The sequence below is a fragment of the Bubalus bubalis genome, chromosome 6 (assembly GCF_019923935.1).
Source record: "Bubalus bubalis isolate 160015118507 breed Murrah chromosome 6, NDDB_SH_1, whole genome shotgun sequence".
Taxonomy (NCBI): Eukaryota; Metazoa; Chordata; class Mammalia; order Artiodactyla; family Bovidae; genus Bubalus; species Bubalus bubalis.
In genome coordinates, this window is record NC_059162.1 from 102074314 (window position 1) to 102093324 (window position 19011).

The 19011-nt window shown below is 59.9% G+C and overlaps 1 protein-coding gene across 3 annotated transcripts in view; it reads right to left on the reverse strand.

Annotated features, from left to right (window-relative positions):
• Positions 1–586: 586 nt before the first annotated feature.
• Positions 587–19011, reverse strand: part of PTPRF (protein tyrosine phosphatase receptor type F) — a 79455-nt gene continuing 61030 nt past the window's right edge. For all 3 annotated transcript variants that reach the window (XM_044945133.2, XM_025288930.3, XM_044945134.2), the window contains 19 exons: positions 18383–18961; positions 17611–17708; positions 17196–17449; positions 17006–17099; positions 16233–16451; positions 15802–15956; positions 13162–13277; positions 9286–9383; positions 6142–6265; positions 5821–5996; positions 4976–5095; positions 4515–4669; positions 4154–4439; positions 3873–4051; positions 3535–3661; positions 3227–3352; positions 2824–2978; positions 2610–2745; positions 587–2258 (listed from right to left, as the gene is read on the reverse strand). In XM_044945133.2, the coding sequence (XP_044801068.2) occupies positions 2190–2258; positions 2610–2745; positions 2824–2978; positions 3227–3352; positions 3535–3661; positions 3873–4051; positions 4154–4439; positions 4515–4669; positions 4976–5095; positions 5821–5996; positions 6142–6265; positions 9286–9383; positions 13162–13277; positions 15802–15956; positions 16233–16451; positions 17006–17099; positions 17196–17449; positions 17611–17708; positions 18383–18961 (3266 nt within the window). In that variant the 3' untranslated portion in view covers positions 587–2189. The remainder of the gene's footprint in view (positions 2259–2609; positions 2746–2823; positions 2979–3226; positions 3353–3534; positions 3662–3872; positions 4052–4153; positions 4440–4514; positions 4670–4975; positions 5096–5820; positions 5997–6141; positions 6266–9285; positions 9384–13161; positions 13278–15801; positions 15957–16232; positions 16452–17005; positions 17100–17195; positions 17450–17610; positions 17709–18382; positions 18962–19011) is intronic.

Here is a 19011-nt window from a genome sequence, read left to right on the forward strand (position 1 = left end):
GGGCTCACCACAATACTCTCTATAGTCTGGTCACTGCTGATCACATGTATTCTCTTCTCCACTTGTTCTGGACTTTGTCTGTCTTATCCCCAGAAGTTCCAAGGTTCCAACCTGGTAGGACTTATCTGATTACCAGTGGAGAGACCACTACAAATGTTGCTCTGTGTCCAGGAGCCGGATGGCCACACTGGGTCTGACACCCACACTGTGGGAATTACTAGTATCCTTCTAACCAATTTCCTATGGTCTTGGCCGCCACTGCCGCAGTTTCATTCTTTTCCTCACAGCAGGGGAAAGGGAGAGGGAGGAGGTGAAGGAGAAGCGGATGTGGCGACCCAGACTCTGGCAGGAGTGTGCTGCCAGCCCCGGGAGCTGGGGCTCATGTCAGGGTGCTCCCTCCACACACTTGGTGGCTCAGTCTTCAGGCTCCCATCTGAAACTGGTCACCATTCTGGGAGCCCGTCTCGTCACCAGATCCTCAGGACAGTCACACTGTCTCCGGAGGAGCAGGAAATCGGCAGAACCCACCCCGAGGGACTGACAGCCCAGACTCGCATTCCAGAAAGAGCGGAGACGAGACACCCAGTTTGTAAGAAATCTGATTATTCAAATTTAATACCATCAAGAATTATGCAATGATGCTGTAGTTTTCTTAACAAATAGAAAACAGACTGTGTACAACAGTGAACTCTACAGCACTAGCGTCCACAAGGTAAAAACGAATGTCTCATTCAACATCACCAACCCTGGACTGTTGGTCTCGACAGCCTAGCTAGACCTGGGGACGCCCGTCTCGCGCCCCTCGGCTAAAACAGCTATGCACCCTTCCCGCCCCCACTTATCTACCTAGATAGTGCTGCCCAGAGAAAGAGACCCTCTCCCTGCCCCCCAGCAAGCCGAGATAATAAGGGTTGAGGATAGTACCATTGAGAGAAGTCCAGTAGTCTTGCCACATTGGTTTAGGAGGGCATCTTGAAGGAGTGGAAAAGAGAGCTCCTTGGGGGCTTTGAAGACAGCTGCAAACCAGGGAAGGAAGTCATCTGGCCCCCGCTCGGAGGACAGACGTGTGCTACCAGGCCCACTGGCCTGGACCTGAACGGCCAGCCGCACCCCTGCTTGGCCCTGAGGTGTGTGGGGCGTGGCACACACCCTGACCAGTGCCCACCGTCTCGGCCACGTGGCCAGACCCACAGCCTACCCAACACCGTGCCATCCTGCAATGCCAGACAAAAGGCAGGCTCTGTGGACCCAGAGGGAACCCCCAGGCACCCAGAGTCACCTACCCTCTCAAGGGTTTGAAGCGAGGCCAGGGGGTACCTCTCTTTTTTTCTTGGGTTTTCTCTTTTTTTTGGATTTTTGTTTTTTGTTTTTCGTCTTTGCTTTATCTTTAACCTTTGCAAAACACGATGGTGATGAGGAACGCCTGCTTCCCCAGACACACCTGTGGTTCTGGGCTGTGAATGTTACACGCACTGGAATAGACGACTGGGGGTGAGGGCTTCCCGTTTCCTCTCCCCACCACTGTCTGTGGGGCCTCAAATAAGGCTCTTACGGAAAAATGGAACAGAAATTAAACCCCCCAAATGTGTTTCCCTGCACTTGGCTGAAACAGGGTCTTGTCAGCAGGACTGGAAGGGCAGCCAGATCAGCGGTGCCTCCGCTCAGGCTGGCGGCCCCGGCTCCACACACATGGGGAAGGCACGCTCCATCCTGCAGCAGCGAAAGTCGTACCAAAGAAAAGGATCCAAAGTGAACTCAAGGAGAAAACAAACTATTCCCCCGTCCCCCACAGCAGCCCAGTCTGCAGTTAAGAATTTGCAAAAAGAAAAGTCAGAGGGAAGAGGCTATAATCCCTGTCTATAATCCCACTTAATGTATAAAAAGGGAGGCTTCGCTCCCATCCCCCCCACCCAATGAGAAGCATGAGAACCGCGGCAGCAGAACAGAGAGTTCGCAGTGGCTCCGGGGCAGGCCTAGCGGACAGAGACTGCACGGTGGCGCCTGCCTGCGGGCCCACCCCCTCGCCCAGGGCAGTTCTGGGCTCTCTGTGTGGTGTGGCAATGTTCCTGAAATGCTGTGGTCCCAACAGCATCCGTGCAGGAGGGCTGGACGATGGTCGGTATGGCTCAGAGGAGCTGAGTCCCCTCCGGAGCCCCCAGGCGGGGGTGGCGGAGGAGAGGGGGCGGTAGTTACGTTGCATAGTGGTCAAAGCTGCCGAGGTACTCCAGGGCCGCGCGGTAGCACAGCTGATACTGGTCCTACAGGACAGGGGGCCGGTCAGCATGGGCGGATACCCCCCAACATGGCCAAGAGAACATGCACTGCAGCCAACGGTTCATGGACTTGGCCTCTGCTGGCCAGGAGCAGGGGCCGGACCCAGACATCTGCTCGGGCTTCCCCCCTGCCACCCCAGTTTGCCCCTAGATTGTGTACCCCTGTAAGGACTGCCACGTGCGACCCTAGCTGGGAGCCAGGCATACCGCTGGCACCCAGCGCAACAGCTGCTGAGTGGGGAGTGTGTCCGGCTCACCCCTCCCCTGTGCCTTGGGCAACGCCACTGGCATGTGTCTGGGAGGAGCCAGCCTCAGCCTGGCCAGTGGCCTGCATACCTCCGTCTGCACCATGGCTGGGCGCTGTGTGCGCAGGGTCTTCACGGTCTGGAACATGTCAACCACGCCTTCGTAGCGCATCCGCTCGAGGACAATGCTCAACGTGATGAACACCCCAGTGCGGCCCACACCAGCACTGCCAAGGGAGAGCGCTGGGTCAGGGCTCCTGCCCCCAGGCCCCCGACCACCCAGCCCTCCGCGGGCTCAGCCCCACCTGCAGTGCACCGTGATGGGCCCGTCCTGCCCGAACTGCTCCTTGGTCTTGTGCACCTGCCCGATGAAGTCGATGAAGCCCTCGCCCGTCTTAGGCACGCCCTGCTCTGGCCAGTCTGTGAACTGGAACTGCCGGATTGTCCTCGACTGCCCATCCTGGGAGAGGTGGCAGGGCCAAGGGTCAGGGCTGGAGTGGCAGCACCCCCTGGCCAGGCAGGCAATGCATCAGCACAGGTAAGCACCCTGAAGCCATATTGGGAAACGGGCTCGCCGCCCCCACACCTTACCTTAGATTCCTACGGTTGGAGCTGGGGTACCATGCAGGCAGCCCCCACCCCAGAGGGGCTCAGGCAGTATTATAAACATACCTTCATGCACATATACACACTCCCCTGTCCACTCACCCGGGCGTCCGTGACCTTGAACTCACGGAGAATATACTGGGGCATGTTGTACTCAGCCATCGGGTCGACGACAAAGTACTGGTATCGAGCAGAGCGCTCTGCAGGCCAGTACTGGTGGCATTTCTCCTGTGGACAGAGGGCCCGGCCCTGGGGTCAGAAGGGGAGGAGGTGGGGAAGAGAGGAGCGGGGAAGGCGAGCTCCAGGTTCCAGAGGATTTGGGAGCCGCAGGTGGTAGTAAGGGTCTGAGACTACGCTTACGGGGCCGGAAGGGAAAGGATGCGATTGAGGAAGGCTGCTGGTGTGCTCACCCTGCCCATCTCCCGAAGCCTGGTCAGCATGACGATGATGGTGGAGTTGTGCTCCCATAACATGCGCCAGAAGTCCTCGGTGCTCTCCGCCAGAGGCCCCTGCGTGGCTATGTAGGCCTTCTGCTGTCTGGGGCGGACACAAGACTGGACATGCTGGAGGTGTTGCTGCCCCGAGTCTCCCCATGGCTGCCTAGCCCCTTGGGGCCCCACTCAGATCACCCCTTCTCTAGGAAGCCCACCCAGGTCTTCCGGGCCAGCCCAACCCTGTTGTGCTCCCCACCAGCCAGGCACGGGCCCAGCTACTCAGAGGCATGGTGGGCAGTCACGAGCGTGCTGACCTATAGCCATCCAGGAAGCTGGCATTGATGTAGTCGGAGCCCTCCACGCCGCGGATGGGCTGCAGACACACACGGGTCAGTTCGTAGGGCATGATGTTCACCAGGCGGTTCTTGAACTTGTTGCAGGGCAGGTTGGCGCTGATGAAGCGGGATGTGTGGGCCTTGGAGTTGGCCAGCAACTAGCGAGAGGGGAGGGGTGGTCAGGCCGGGCTTCCTGGGGGGGGCCGTCCCCATGACCCGGTCCAGGCGCTGGAGCCAGGCAGGCCCAGCCCAGAGCCCACCTTGAACTCCAGCTCCATGGCAGTCACACTCTCCCCGGGAGGCACTTGGCCCAGCTTCTGGATGTGGGCGTAGAGGTTGCGGGCGGGCACCTCCGTGTGTCCACACGTGGCGGCCTCCAGCAGCGCCTCGTGGATGAACACGTACTGGTCCTCAGTCTGCACCATGTAGTTGCGCTGCGCCCGCATGCACGTCACGTGGCCGTAGATGTCCACTGTCTTCTCGTGCTTCATCCGCTCCAGCATGGCGTCGATGACGATGAAGCAGCCCGTGCGGCCCACGCCCGCGCTGCGGGAACAGGACTCAGCCTGGGCAGAGGCCTCCCTCACCTCTGACCCAGCCCTGGTGGCAGCACCCCCTCACCTGCAGTGCACCACCATGGGGCCCGCGTCCAGCGGGTTGCAAGCCTTGACCCGCCGCAGGAAGGCCAGGATGGGGGTCGGATACTCGGGGACTCCGTGGTCTGGCCAGGCCATGAACTGGAACTGACGCAGCTCCCGCTTCTCACTGGAGCCACTCTGCGGAGGACAGCAGCAGAGATGGAGTGAGTGACCAAGGAGCATGCCTGCTACAGCCTGCCCCAACACCAAGGCCAGACCCCGGCTCTCCGACGGGACTCAGAAGTCACACGGGGCAGCCTGAAGGAACTCAGGTGCTGCCTCCATCCATCCCGCCCACAGCACCGGCCGGCATGGCCCGCTCACACCTCCAAGCCCTGACCTCCAACACTGGACTCCCACTCGCCCCCGCTCCCCCAGCACACCACGCTCAGACCATGGTACATAGGCTCCAGGCTGGGGCCGGGCACGGGGGCAGGGCTGTACCTTGTAGAGCGCAAAGGTGCGCACAGTGTAGGTGGCCAGCTCCACTGTGTCCAGCAGGGTCACCTGGATGAGGCCGTAGGTCTCGGTGCCACGAGCTGGCCAGTACTGATCACATTTCACCTGCAGAGAGACAGCAGGGGGAGCGGGCAAGGGGGTTAGAGGGACCCAAAGGCTCAGACAGGCAGGGCCCAGGGCAGGAGCTGGTGGAAGGTCCAGCTGTGCTAGCTGCCAGGCCCCTAGCCCCCGAGATCTCAGATTCATCATGCCACCCCCTCACCAGACCAAATCAGGACCTCACACGAGGCCGCCACCCCTGCCCTCGTGAGGGGAACGAGGGACGTAATTGAAAATCATTTATTCATGACCAGATCGCACCAGGCGTGTTTTCTGCCAAATTTACCCGTAACGTTTATACACCATTTTCAAGCTCTGTAAATTTTATGTTCCAGTCAATGCTTTGCTGTGCAAAAGCAGATAACAGCAGCTCTATTCCACTAATTAACTCAGGAGATGTGTTAAGGCCCCAGCAACACTCTAGCATCTAGGGAACACATGAACATCCCAGAAACATGCAGTAACTGGGGGACATGTTAACATTCTTGGAAAATGACAGCATCTGGGACAACATATTAACACGGTAGGAACCCACTGGCGTCTGGGGAACACACCACGTCCCAGGAGTGCCCAGCAGCTGGGATACGAGGACAACCCAGGAGAACGATAGTACTTGGCAAGTCCCCTGAAGGGCGTCTTCCCACAGGGACAGAAGAGGTGCCCGAAGTCAGCTGGTGGCCGAGTATCTATACCTGACCCCCCAAGCTCAGCAGAGCCCTGAACAGCCTTACCCGGGACTTCTCCTCCAGCCGCGTCATCATGACCACAGTGGCTGTGCGCTGTTCCCACACCATCCGCCAGAAATCGCCCATGGTCTCAGGCAGCGGGCCCTGCGTGGCAATGTAGGCGTTCTGCTTGCGGTAGCCGTCGATGTAGTTGGCATTGATGTAGTCACTCCCGGGGACACCTACGGGCAGGAAGGGACATGGGAGAGCATTATCTCGGGGCCTCCAACCTAGTCAGTGGGCCTCTTCCAGAGGAGAAGATGTCACCCAGTAAGAAGGAGGAGGAGGAGAGCCAGAGGATGCGAGGGGGCCCTGCCCTAGGCTCACCGTCGATGGAGGTAAGGATGACTCGAGAGTGGTCGTAAGCAATGACGTTGGCATAGCGGTTCTTCGGCTTGTTCACCTCCAGGTTTGAATTCTCCCACGTGAACTGCTGTCCTGGGTCAATTGACTGCAGGGAAGAAAGGAGGCAGGTGGAGCGGGGTAACAGCCGATCTCTACCTAGTGCCCCCAGGAGACCCAGCCTTCCAGGTTGTGCCCACAACTGCCTTTGCTCCCAGGCCACAGTCACTGGCTCTGTCCTGTGCTGCTGGGGAAGGCTGAGCCCCAACTCCCCAGCCATGGAGCACAGAGGCTACCATGGAACTGGTCAGCAAGGTGACAGACTGAAGACTCCTCTGACCAAGGTACCAAATCCCCTTGCCTAGGAGAGTGGTAGGGGTGGGGAGAGGGCAGGGGAAGTCCCTCAAGCCCTGCACCCAGCTAGCCAACGAGAGCACTAGTGAGAGGCGGCCAGCTGTGCATGACCCAATGCTGCTGGGCTCCAGACACCACTGCACGGCCTCGCCCAGCTCTCCTCCTCCCTCTCCAGCTGCTCCTTCTCGGAGGCAGGACACAGTGCTTCTCTGGGGTTCATTCCTAGGCCCTCTTTGAACTCTCCAACCTTTCCTGGATGACCTCACGGCCGTATGCTGGAGCTGACATAACTCAGCTGTAGCCCAGAGTCTCCCCTGAGCCCCAGTCTGCAGAGCCCACAGGCCCCTGATATCCAACCAGGATGCCCCACACTTCTTTAGTCTCAGCCCTTGCCAAGCTGAGCTTATCAGCTGCCCTGTGCAAACCTGGCTCTGCTGCTGGGGTTCCGTCTCAGTGAAGGGCTCTGTCCTCGTTTACCCCAAAGCCGCGGCCACAACCTGTCAGTCATCCTCCAAACTCCTCTGTGCCCCCCGTCTCATCCGTCACCACGTCCCAATGCTCCCCCAGCTCCCTGGCTCTCGCCACCCTGTTGCCAGGGCCTCAGCTGGGCCACCCCTGCTCAGACTGGGCATCTCCCTGCCTCTTTCCTTTGTCTCTTTCTCTGCCTCTTTCTGTCTTGCAGCCAGAACAATCCTTATAAAATGCCAATCTGATGATCAATTCCCTGCTTAATGCCTTCCATGGTTCCTTGTCACTTCGGATGATAACAGCTGAATCTCAGCAAAATCTTACCGTGTGCGTGGCGCTATTCTCTGCACTCTGTATTCCCTCTCCCAATCCTCCTATGAAACCAGTTCTATTATTACCCTCCTTTTACAGATGAATACGACCCGAAGTTCTCAGCACAGCCCAACACCTGCCTGTTGGTTTCTGCACCAGCCTGTCACTCTCCCCAGGTCAGTGAGCACTTCCGTGAGACCCCAGCACCCCACCCCTAGCCTGCCTGCTTCATGCTGCTGTCGGAGCACCTTCTCTGCACATCTGCATATTTAACACCACGGCACGAGGTCACATTTAGCGTTATCTGTCTGCACTCATCTCCCTACTGACTGAGTTCCCTGTGGGCACTTGTCTCCACACTCCCAGTGGCAAGCACAAGCTAAGTGCCTGATGATGCTCATCATTAAAGGTAACAGAGCTGTCGGATCCTGGCTGCAGAAAAGCTCTTGGCAGGCCAGGGTGGCCAGAGGCGGCTTCCTGAAGGAGGAAGGTCTGTAAGGGGAGCGCAGACGGGAGCAGAGAAGCAGCAGAAGGTGAGAGAAGGACACCGCTGGCCTGGACAGTGGGGTGCAGGGCCCCACAGGAGGAAGGGTTAGTGGGACGTGGAAATGGATGAGTGAAGGCCTCACGGGAACTGGAGGCAGGGAGCCTGACTCGGTGGCTCCATCCCCCCTGTGGTGGGGCCCTGTGCAGGGCAGGCCCCCCAGTGGGAGCTCCACAGGAAGAGGCAGCACCCTGTCCTCTAGGCAGATACGATCATCAGTTCACCTGCCAAGCTCAATTTCCTCTGCAGAAACCTGACCCACAGCCCTTGGAAGTGGAGCCCTGGTGCCCAGGACAGCAAGCACAGTGGAGGGTGAACGTGTGACTGGAGGGAAGTGGATGTACAGGCAGGGCAGAGCTAGCCCTTCAATCACCCATCCATCCATCATCCACTGAGGCGAATCCTGTGCCAGGCCTGCGCCAGGGGTGGGGACTGAGTGGGGTTGAGGCAGAAGATGCTTTAACAACACCTTCGCCAGTACTCCTCAGGGGAGTCTGGGCTCTCCTTATCGCCTCCTTCACTAGCAAAGCACCTCTCCAGCTGGGAGCTAGAAGCCTTGACTCCAGGTCGTGAAGCAGTGCTCTGAAGTCTGAGCCCCCAGCGTGCATGCATGCTCAGTCGGTTTAGTTGTGACTCTCCGCATGACTCTTTGTGACTCCATGGACTGTAGCCCACCAGGCTCCTCTGTCCATAGGATCCTCCAGGCAAGAATACTGGAGTGGGTTTGCCATTTTCTTCTCAGGGGATCTTCCCATCTCAGGGATCGAACCCACATATCTTATGTCTCCTGCACTGGCAGACAGGTTCTTTACCACTAGTGCCTTCTGGAAGCAGGTAGGGTTGAAACCACAGTGAAGGAAGCACCCAGAGCAGGAGGGTTTTGCAGCCCAGGCGGCAGGAGTCAGGCTCCCAGACTCCCCATCTCTGTGACAGACACTCTGAGCACACGCGTGTGCAGGCATAGGCTGCCAGACGGGTGCCACTACTCATCAGTGACGTGACCTTAGACAAGTCATTCCCTTCTCAGAGCCTCAGCCTCCTCATCTGTAAGATGGGATAACACCGGTTCCCATTTCATAGGGTTGTAGGGAGGACATAAATAGATGGTGCATGCAGAGTGCCTAGCCTGGAGCTGGCTGGCAGGGAGCTCTCTACAAATGCCAGCTGTTATTACTAATTGTGTTTATGACCTTCTATCTGCCTCTGTTAGCACAGGGGCATGTGACTTTGTGTCCTAATCTTGGCGTGCCTGAAAGGTCTTGACCAGGCCCAGTACCTAAGAAGCTGAGTTCCCCACTGGCTACTGCTGACCCCTTCAGTCTGTGCTCTTGGGCAGCCTGGAGCCCACCACCCACTCCCCAAACACACAGCAGGGGCCTGAGGCAGGACAGGAGCTGGCCTGGGGCCAGGCATATGGTGGTGGTGGGGGTGGCGGTGAAGGGATGTCTCACCTCGTACTCCTGGGAGAACTTGAGGCCATCATTGGCTTTGAGGCGCTCAATGTTGTCAGCTAGGTCGGTGATGGGGATGGGCGGGTGGTCTCGCATACCTGGGAGCAGGGGGGGTACATGAGCAGAGTTAGCGTGGGGCCTGAGCCGGTGGCGGAGACAGCCCGATGCATGTATGTGCGCATGTGAACACGTGTGACCATGGAGCACTCGGCACTGGTGGCATGGAGACAGTGGCACATGCGGCGACAGGGGTGGCAGGGCACACAGCGGCCGGGGGGCGGGAGGGGACAGGGCAGGGGGTATGTATGCCGTGGGCACGAGTGGGCATGGCCACGTGACACGGTGCTGAGTGGCTGGCCCTCCTCCCAGGTCAGGGCCGGACGCCCAGGTGGAGGGCGGCGGACGGGATGGGGCTGGGCTGCTTCAGCCTGTGCCCCGCCCGCGGGCCCTCCTCTGGACAGCGCTCCTGCCCTCAAGGCACCAGTCACCATGGGAGGCTCTGTGACCTCATCATCCCAGCACCCAGCATGTGGATGGAGTGATCATGATGTACGGCGATACGGCAGAGTGATGAGGAAGAACTCGGAGGGAGAGGAAGAGAAGAGGAGGGAGACGCTGGGGCGAGGAGATGGGAGAGGCACCGGAAAGGAGTCGGACTGAGTCGGGAGGTGGGAGAGGCAGAGACAAGAGGGGGCGGCCAGAGGAAGGGGGCTAGGTGAGGAGAGAGTGGGATGGAGAAGGAAAAGACGGGGCGGTGAGAAAGTGGAGCAAAGACAGGAAAAGGGAAGAGAAGAGCTCAAGGAAGGAGAGAGGCGACGGGTGAGAGAAGTAGAGGAGACACACAGAAGCCAGAGTGGGCCCCAGATGGGGAACGCGAAAAACTAACTTGAGATATTCGGGCAACTGGGGACACTGGAACCTGCAGAGAAAAAGAACAAAAACAGCGGGGCAAGAGAAGGACACCCGTTAACCTCTGGTTACATTGCTGTTGGATCGCAGTCAGTGGGGGTCTGGGGAGCTCAGAGGGCTGGCCCACCGCAGCCCCTTCTGCTCCACCCCGCCCAAGTGACAGACGCCCCTCTCCCACCCACTAGAGCCTGCACGGCCTTGGGGGCCTCTTCCTGTGATGAAATTCTAGGTCCAAGCCAACCTTGTGGCCTCTGGTAACCAAGTTTGACCCTGGCTATTTCCAGATCATTTGGCAAAAGAGAAGTGTGCTTTTAGAGAGAGGGAAGGCACGTGTGGTGAGAAACAGAAGGGTGAGTCCCCAGCAAGGATGGGCAGATGGGGACCGCATCGCTCTCTCAGCAATTCTGTGCATTTCAAGCATCTTCAGAAGTTAGATTACGAGAGAAAATAATAAACATTCGCTGAACTAAAAACATGGGAAGGAGGACACTCAGCAGTGCTGCCATTCCAGCCAGCCCTTCTTTCTGGTCGCTGTTTCCCCTCCCTGGATAACCCTGTGCACAGAGACCCCACTCCCGACCAGCAGCCCCGTCCCCTGACCTCAGCACCTCTGATGACCCTCACCATACCCTGCCCCGAGGCCCACCCTGGGCCACAGCCTCCTGACCTTCTGGTCCCCCATCCCTTATACCACCACCTTGGGTCCCCTGTGCTCCACCCTGCCTTCCCTTCCCAGATCCCTACAGCCACAGGGATCCAGACCCCGGCAGGGCCTGCATATCCACTGGCTCATCCCCCACTGGCAGTGCCTCAACCCGCTGAAAGGCTCCTTGCCCGGGACTCGGACCTCTCCGAGGTTCCAACCGCCAAAGCCACAGGCTCTCGCACAGCCCCCTCAGCCTGGCCTCAGAGACACTCCTCTCCCCAACGCCCTCTCTGTCTGGCTCCCCCTCCTTGGCCATCCTTGCATCTACCCTTCCTCAACATACCAGCTCCTTCCCTGGCTGCTCCTGGGCCGCGCTCTCCCCTCTCTGCACCCTTCTCCGGGGAGAGCTCATCTATTTGCAGGCTTGGATGCTGGTGTGGAGGTCCCCCTGGACCTGCCATCCCACTGCTCAACCAGCAACCACGGAGCCATCCTGGGACCCCTGGCCCTATTTCCTCACCCCACAGGGAATCAGGCCCAAGCTCTGCTGCTCAGCCAGGCCCCTACGGCCAGCCCCCACGCCCAGGTCCTCAGCACCTTCACAACGGTCTGCCTCCCCAGGTTCTCCCCCTCCAATCTGCCTTCCACACCACAGCCAGGGTGACAGTTCTCAAGCTCAATTCTGACCCCACTGCTCCCCTGCTGAAAACCCTTCATGCCTCCCTGGCGCCCTCAAGATGAAATCCAAACCCCTTAGTCTGGCGTGCAGGCACCCTCTGTGACTCCCCCTCCAGATTCAGCTCTGGGCTCTCAACACGCCCAGCTCCAATGCTACAGGACACAGCGCCCCTGTTGCTTCTGCCCCTGCCACTGTCACCGAAAGGAGGTCTCTCCCAGCCCCTCTGCCTGCCTACGGCCCCCAGGGCTTCGCATCCCTCTCAGGGGAGGCTTCTCTGCCCTCCAGACCCCAGCACCCTGGAGTTCTGATTCCTCGCAGATCTGAGCACACCTGGTTGCAACAGCCTGGCTCTCTCCCTCTCAGGACACGTGCACTTGGAGTGTTGTCAGGAAGAGAGCCGAAAACCCCAGGTGGACCCATAGCTGACTCCAGTGTCAAGCACCAGACACAAGAATGAACGAGTCCCCAGGATTCTGTGCTCAGCAAACTTTCCCATAAAAGGCCAGAAAGTAAATATTTTTGGCTTTAAGGACATATGGTATGTATCATATCTACTAAACTCTACTCTAGAGTGAAAACAGCCACAGACCGTACATGTATGAAAGGGCATGGCTGTGTTCCAATAAAACTTTATTTTCAGAAACAGGTGGTGGGCCACATTTGGCCCCAGGCCACAGTTTGCTGACCTCTCATTTAAATGATTCTGGCCTATGAGTCTTCCTGCCGAGGGCCCAGATATTCTGGAATAGAGACAAGCTGCTCCTGCTATGCTCCTGTCTGAATCTCTGACTCATAAAAGCTGTGAGACTAACATCATTGCTGTTGTTTCCAGCCATGAAATGGTGCGGTCATTCAGCACTCAGCGCTAAGTAGTTCGTGCATACACAAACCCTGTGTGTGCTATAGCTCACTCATTCATTCAGCTGTGTGCTTCACAAGCACCTAGCAAGACCCACCATGCGCACAACCCAAGAGATGGCGGAGGAGGAAGACAATTCCTGGCTTCACAGAGCTAAGACTGTCACTGAGGCAACCCCAGCCCAGGGCGAGAGGTGTCATGATGGAAAGAGCACCTGGGAGCCGAGGAATGACCCTGCCTCCCCCGGGAAGAAGTCTGAGCTGTGTCTGCTGGGGTGCAGACAGGGAATGACATCCAGAGAGCCCATGACAGTGGTGGGGAAGGAGGGGCAGGCACCAAGTCCTGTGCTGGGTCCCAGGGCTCACACAGAAAATCTGGGCCCAGCCATCAGGAAGGGTGAGATGCAGACACCCCCATCCTGCCACAAGATCTGATGAGCCATCCCCTCCCCAACAAACCCCTCTTCTGGGTGCAGGGGTCAGAATGCAGGTACAGGGGCTGGGATGTGGGTTCTGTGAAGATCCCGGACCTATATTTGGAGGGCTTGACTGAAGACAGGTCAGGGTCTAAGGAGCTTCACCCCACCCACTGCGGCTTCCAGGCCTTGCAGCGCCTGTCCAGCCACTGGATATAGGGGTTCCTTGGTCACTTCATCACAGTCAATGGGTTCAGGGAGAAGGGTAGAAGGCAGGAACAGGAAACGGGGGCCAGGGTGAGGCCAGCGTCCCTGGGCAGAGACCGGCACACCCAGGCGGGGCAGGCAGGCTGGCGGAGCCACCCTACCTGGGGTCTGGTAGTTGAGCCGCCGCATCTCCACAGGGTCGGAGGAGTGGGCCAGCAAGGAGTCCTTCAGCCCAATTGACTGCTCATCCTTGGACGATGGGGAGTGGGTCCTTTTCCTGGACAGGCAGAAGGGTGGTAGGTGAGAACCGAGGTCCAGGAGGAGGACAGAGACGCGTGGCATGGCTGGCTGCCCCAGAGCTCTGTGTCCACAGCTCTGCCCCTCCCATCCCGGCCTGGGGTCTCTGAGCGCAGGGGAGCCAGGGCCAGAGCAGCCTCATAGGGTGGGATGGGGAGAGAGCAGGGGTAGGGAGTGGACAGTGGGCCAGCACAGCAAGAAAGGAAGGGGTCGCAGAGGCTGGTGGCTCCTTCCCACGGGGACAGGTCACGGCTGGGCAGTGGCTGCTGTCCGCAAGACCCCCACGCTGAGGCAGCAGGAGCCACCAGGAGTAAACATGCAAACAACACATAAGATATGCAAACATCACAGAGAGCTGGGCCCCCGCTGTCTGGCTCTTGGGATCAGGGTAAAGGCGCAGAGCAGCAGGGGAAGGCGTTCCCTTAGCTGGGCAGAGTCTTCCCTTGCTGGCCTCGGCTTCCCAGTCTACAGGGACAGGATCAAAGACAGACTGTGGGGTCCATCTGCTGACAAGTATTCAAGGCTTCTGCGCAGTGGACACAGCTGTGTCGGGGAGGAAACTTATGCGAGTGTGCGTCAGTACGCACCACACACTTCCCCACTGCCCTGCAGTCAGCGCTCCTCGCACGCAGGCCAGGCTCTGTCTCCTGCAGCGCTGTGGCGACCTCAGACACCTGGGAGCCGGGGGCAGGCTCTGGGGAGTTCCGAGTCGGCCTATGCATGCATGGGCAGCATCGGAGTTCTGAGCTAAGCCTGTCTCCTGAGGAGGGGCACCCCCTGTGCAGGGCGCAGGTGGAGAGAGTGACAGAGCTGGCCCCGGCGTCTGCTGAGCTGACCAGACAGCCGCAGGCCAGGAGGCTTCTGGTCCAAGCAGCGCCCCTCCCCGATGGGCCCGCAGTGCGCAGGGGGACAAGAAGTGAAGGGGGAGGCGTGTGAAGAGAGAAGGAAGGACTCCTACCTTTCTTGTTTACTAGGTCCCGAGAGACAGGCAAGGACAGAAGAAAGGAACCGTCACTGTTTCTGCCACACACGCTCAGGCCCTCTCATGACACAGGGGGACACTGCGGACCGATCTACGGCACCCACGTGGCCTTCACAGGGAGGGGGTCACCTCTCCTGGCATACACCAGGACACAGACGGCAGTGGAGGGGGCTTGAGTGGGTATGGGAGTCGCTCCTCAGGTTCCCCACCCAGGGATCTTCCGGCCCTGAACCAGGCGAGCTTGTCCCTATTCACCCTGGGAGGAAGGAGCTAACTTCAGGTAGCAGGCACCGAGTCAAGGGTCAGGGTCAAAGGCAGGGAGAGACGGGGCATTGGGCACAGGCCCCCTCGGGTGTGCACCTGTGTGCAGACACAAGGACCAACAAGCGTGCGCTGACAGTCTTGGGCTGGGTGCTGGAAACAGGCCCAGCGATGTTCCCATGGCAGCACCACCAGACAGTGGGGGACAGTGTGAGCAGGGAGTGGGAGGGGCCTGGCAGAGCCTCGTGGCACCAGAGCCTGGAAAGGCGTCTCCAAGGATGGGACAAGAGTGCAGTGGAGGGGCTCAGGCCAGGCCGGCCGGGAACTGCGTTAGTTCAGCGATGATGTAGGGGTGGCGGCAGGGGCCAGAGCAGCCAGGCATCTGATGGACCGTCAGGCTGCAGACAGGCCATAAAACTCTCTAGTTAAAGCTGAGAAGTTTTATACTGAGGGTGACAAAGTAAATCTTTGCAAATACCTTCAGGCTGGGAGGAGGACAGAGAGGAACGGGCACGGTGAGAAGAGGAGGAGGCCGCAGCTACGCAAGAGGCAGGACTGAGGCGTGCCACGTGCGTGTGCCTTACCTCGTGGGGAGCTCACGGTGGGGTGGGGGGGCAGGTCAAGTGACATTCACGAGAGACTGGGGGGGAAGTGGGAGGGGGCAGGGTCGAGGGTGACACCTGGATTTCTGGTTGGTGACTGGGTGGGGGGGGGAGCCCATCCCCTGTGACAGGGACCCTGGGGGTAGAGCTGTGGGAAGGGTCAAGGCACCCTCTGTCTGGGACAGCTGTGGATGCTGTGGCGCAGTGGGAACTTAATAAACATCCGTCAAGTGAGTGTCCGTGGGCACATGGACCTGGAGCTGGGTCTGGACCTCTCAAGGCCTGGGCAGGCGAGTCAGGCTGGGAGTCATCTAGGGCTGGTGGCAGAGGGGATACTGAAGGTAGGGGGCCAGGAGAAGGTGGTGTTTTGAAGCTGAGAGACAGACAGGTTCACATCCACCAAAACACAGAGACGGACAGACGGACATGCCCCAGGGATGCACCCGAACAGATTCTTTGTGAAGGTGCGTGGCTGCTCATCACACCCAGGCTCACACCAGTGGGTGTGCACACACACTGCTTCGCTCTCCTGGCTCCCCTCCGAGCCCAGGAGCGTGCACCCCGGGCCGCAGGCCGGCGTGGCTGCCCCGGCCTGCATGTGTCTAGCCGGGGCGGGCCTGGGGGTCCACGGGCAGGTGGCCGTCCACCAGAGCGCTCACCTCTTGAACAGGAGAATGGCGATGACAATGAGGACGATGAGAATGACTGCCAGGACGGGGCCCGTCACCCACAGCAGCTCGGGTTCCTCCTGCTGCTGGGCTGGTGTCACCTGGACCACGATCTCATCGGAGTAGGGGCTGCAGGCATAGCGCTTCTGTGACCCGGTGGAGGAACAGCAGAGCGGGTGAGCCCCGGGGTGAGACTGCCCATCCTCCAACCCCCACTCCTGGAGAAAGGGCTCTGGGCCAGGTCTCCCGGAACTAAGAGGTTGACCTGGGCCTGCTCAGCTCACTGAGCCCCTAGGGCCAGGTCGGATTGGCCTTCTGGATCCCAGGGGTTAGTGCCCTGAGACCTCAGTGCAGGTCTGGGGCCTCTGGGGTGTCTGAGACGGTCTGGGGGTGTCTGGTCAGGCCTGGGGTCTTGGGTAGACCTGGTCCACGGGTTCCTTCAGGGAGGCGAGCACAAAGCACTGGTAGCTCAGGTCTGGAGACAGCGGCCGGTTGTAGAAGCCCTGATAGTTCTTCTTGTCCCCCAGGGTGAAGGTCTCCGGAAGAACGTCCACCTGAGCGGCCACGTATGGCTTCAGCCGCTCCGTCTGCCGCCGGCGCCGCTGCCGCTCCCCGCTGCCCTGCTCGATGGCCTCCAGCAGCTGGCAGCAGAGCACAGGAGTCACACAGGGGCCTTGGAGCACACGCTCCTGGGCTGAGGCTAGGCTCACCATCCATGTTAGGGGCCTGAGCCCGGCCTGACTCGCTGTCCGTGTAGAATCACGCCGGACACCAGCAGGCAGGGCCATTCCTCCCAGCCAACCTGCTAAGAAGGGGCCTCTGGGTAACCTGCCCCTCACCCTCACCAGAGAGGGCTGGCTGCCCACCACTGCTGGGGTTCCACTCGAGCCCGTCTGTGGCCTCTAGACCCCTGGAGACTGTGAGGCTCACAGGGCCTGAGAGTCGTTAGATCTGAGAGATGTCTCTGCCACTTTGCACCCCAGGGGATCCTCCACAAACCCCTCTGGGGAGGTCTCTGTAAGCCCTCCAGGAGTTCTCTGAAAGCTCCCAGGAGCCAGCTCAGAGTGCGTCTCCTCAGAGACGCGGGCAGGCTGCCAGTCAGAGAATAATTCCAGTTTGGGGGGAGTCCCCGGGGCACAGCCAACCAGCGCAATGGGACTGCCATCAGGGCTGCCCTGGCCAGGTCCCCAGGCACCTCGTCCAGCTCCAGCTCCTCGGGCGTGCTCCACTGTGGCGCCAGCATGCTCCCTCCCATGCGGTCGATGGGCACCACCATGATGTAGAACCACCTGGGTGGGCAGAGGAGAGTCAGGACCGTCCTCCCCTGGCTTTGCATGGCCAGCCCCGCCCTCTTCCCCCCAGCCCCCTGAGACGTGTCTGCACACCTGACGAGTGCGGGTTCCTGCACGTGGGGCATGGTGAGGGTGAAGCGGCCATCCTCGATGTAGGCCGAGGCTGGCAGTGGCTTGTGCGGCAGGAGGTCGGGGGCCGTGCGGATGGACACAAGGTGTTGCAGGCCCCCCGCGCTGCTGCCGCGGTTCATCAGCACAAATGAGTATTCGGTGTTGGGCTGAAGGTCTGCGATCAGCTTCCGCATGGAGTGCCCGTCCACCTCCACGCTCTGCCCGTTGTACAGGATCTGCACGGGAAGGGAAGGGGGGGCGCAGGTGGCATGTTCGGGTGAAGGGCCCCCTCCCAGGCCTGCGGGATAGAGCTTTGTGAACGCAGACATGCAGGCAGGGACTGCAACGTGGGCCCCGCAGCAGGACTGCGTGTGCCGGGCCAGCCGGCCCCACCTACCCTGAAGGGCACTGCTGACTTGTAGGAGTCGGGCACCTCCCAGCTGAGCAGCACGGATGTCTTCATTGCAGCCTCCACACGGAAGTTCTTGGCAAACACTGTTGGGATGTAAGGAGGGAAGAGTCACCTCTGACTGCCTAAGGGGGATAACCGGGCCTGGAGGGCTCCCCCCTGGGAAGAGATTGGGGGGAGCAGGGCGCAGGGGATTAGGGATGGCTGCAGAGGGCCAGAACCCCCACTCCCGCCAGCTTCCACTGCACACAGTTCAGCTCCCAGTCCCAGCTCTTCCTCATGGTGAGAACCAAGCGGGGCAGAAGCCACAGGACCCATGGTCAGGCTCTCCAGAAGGGCACGGGTGAAGCTGGAGCTTACAGACAGCAGGTCAGAGTGACCAGAGGTCAGTGGGACTCGGTCACGAGAAGCCATGTGGCCGCGCACCAGAGCACAGTGGCCCATGTTCACTAGAGGTCAGGGGGTCGTGGCCCCAAGAGGTTAGTGTTGCATACCCAAGAGCAGTGATGCAGTCATGAGAGATCAGTGGGTCAAGGTCACGAGAGATTGGAGTTGCCCAGCAGAGGTCAGTAGGCCAAGGACAGCAGAGGTCAGAGGCCGCACACAGAGAATGTGGCACCTGTTCACTAGAGGTTAGTGGTCATGGTCATGAGAGATTGGAGTGTCACACACCAGAGGCTGGTGGCTCACAGTCGCCAGAGGTCAGTGAGTCAAGGAGAGCAGAGGTCCCCAGGCGCAGCCACGTGCCCGCAGCACACACCTTGCTCCACGGGCATGGTCCGGGACTGGATGCTGGGGCTGAGCGGGCCGGCGCCTTTGCTGGTGCGTGCGCGGACCTTGATGTCATAAGTGGTGTCTGGCTTGAGGCCGGAGAGCGTCAGGTGGGTGTCGGCAGTGACATTCTGAAGCTCCTGCTGGCTGTTGATGTCACGGTACACCACGGTGTAGTTGGTGATGCGCCCGTTCCTCTCCGCCAGCACTGGGGGGTCCCAGATCAGTTCCGTGGTAGATGTGGTCAGCCCTATCACGCGCAGGTTTTGGGGGAAGCCGCTGGGCACGTCCTCGGGGGTCATGATTTCCTTCTCGAACTCCTCGCCCAGGCCGGCCCGGTTCTTGGCAGCGAGCCGGAAGACGTAGGTGGCCCCTTTGTGCAGGCCAGTGACCGTAAAGTGCTGGTCGTCCTCGCCAAAATCGATGGTGTTGGGCCGCGCCTCGTCGGCTCGGCGGTACTGCAGCCGGTAGCCCAGGAGCTCCCCAGGCAGCTCCTTGGGCGGGTGCCACTGGAGCAGCGCCGTGTTCATGGCCGTGGTGCTGACCATCATGGTGGGCCGTCCTGGGACTGAACAACCACGCACTGGGCTCTGGCCCTGCCCTCCTCTCGGCCCCGCC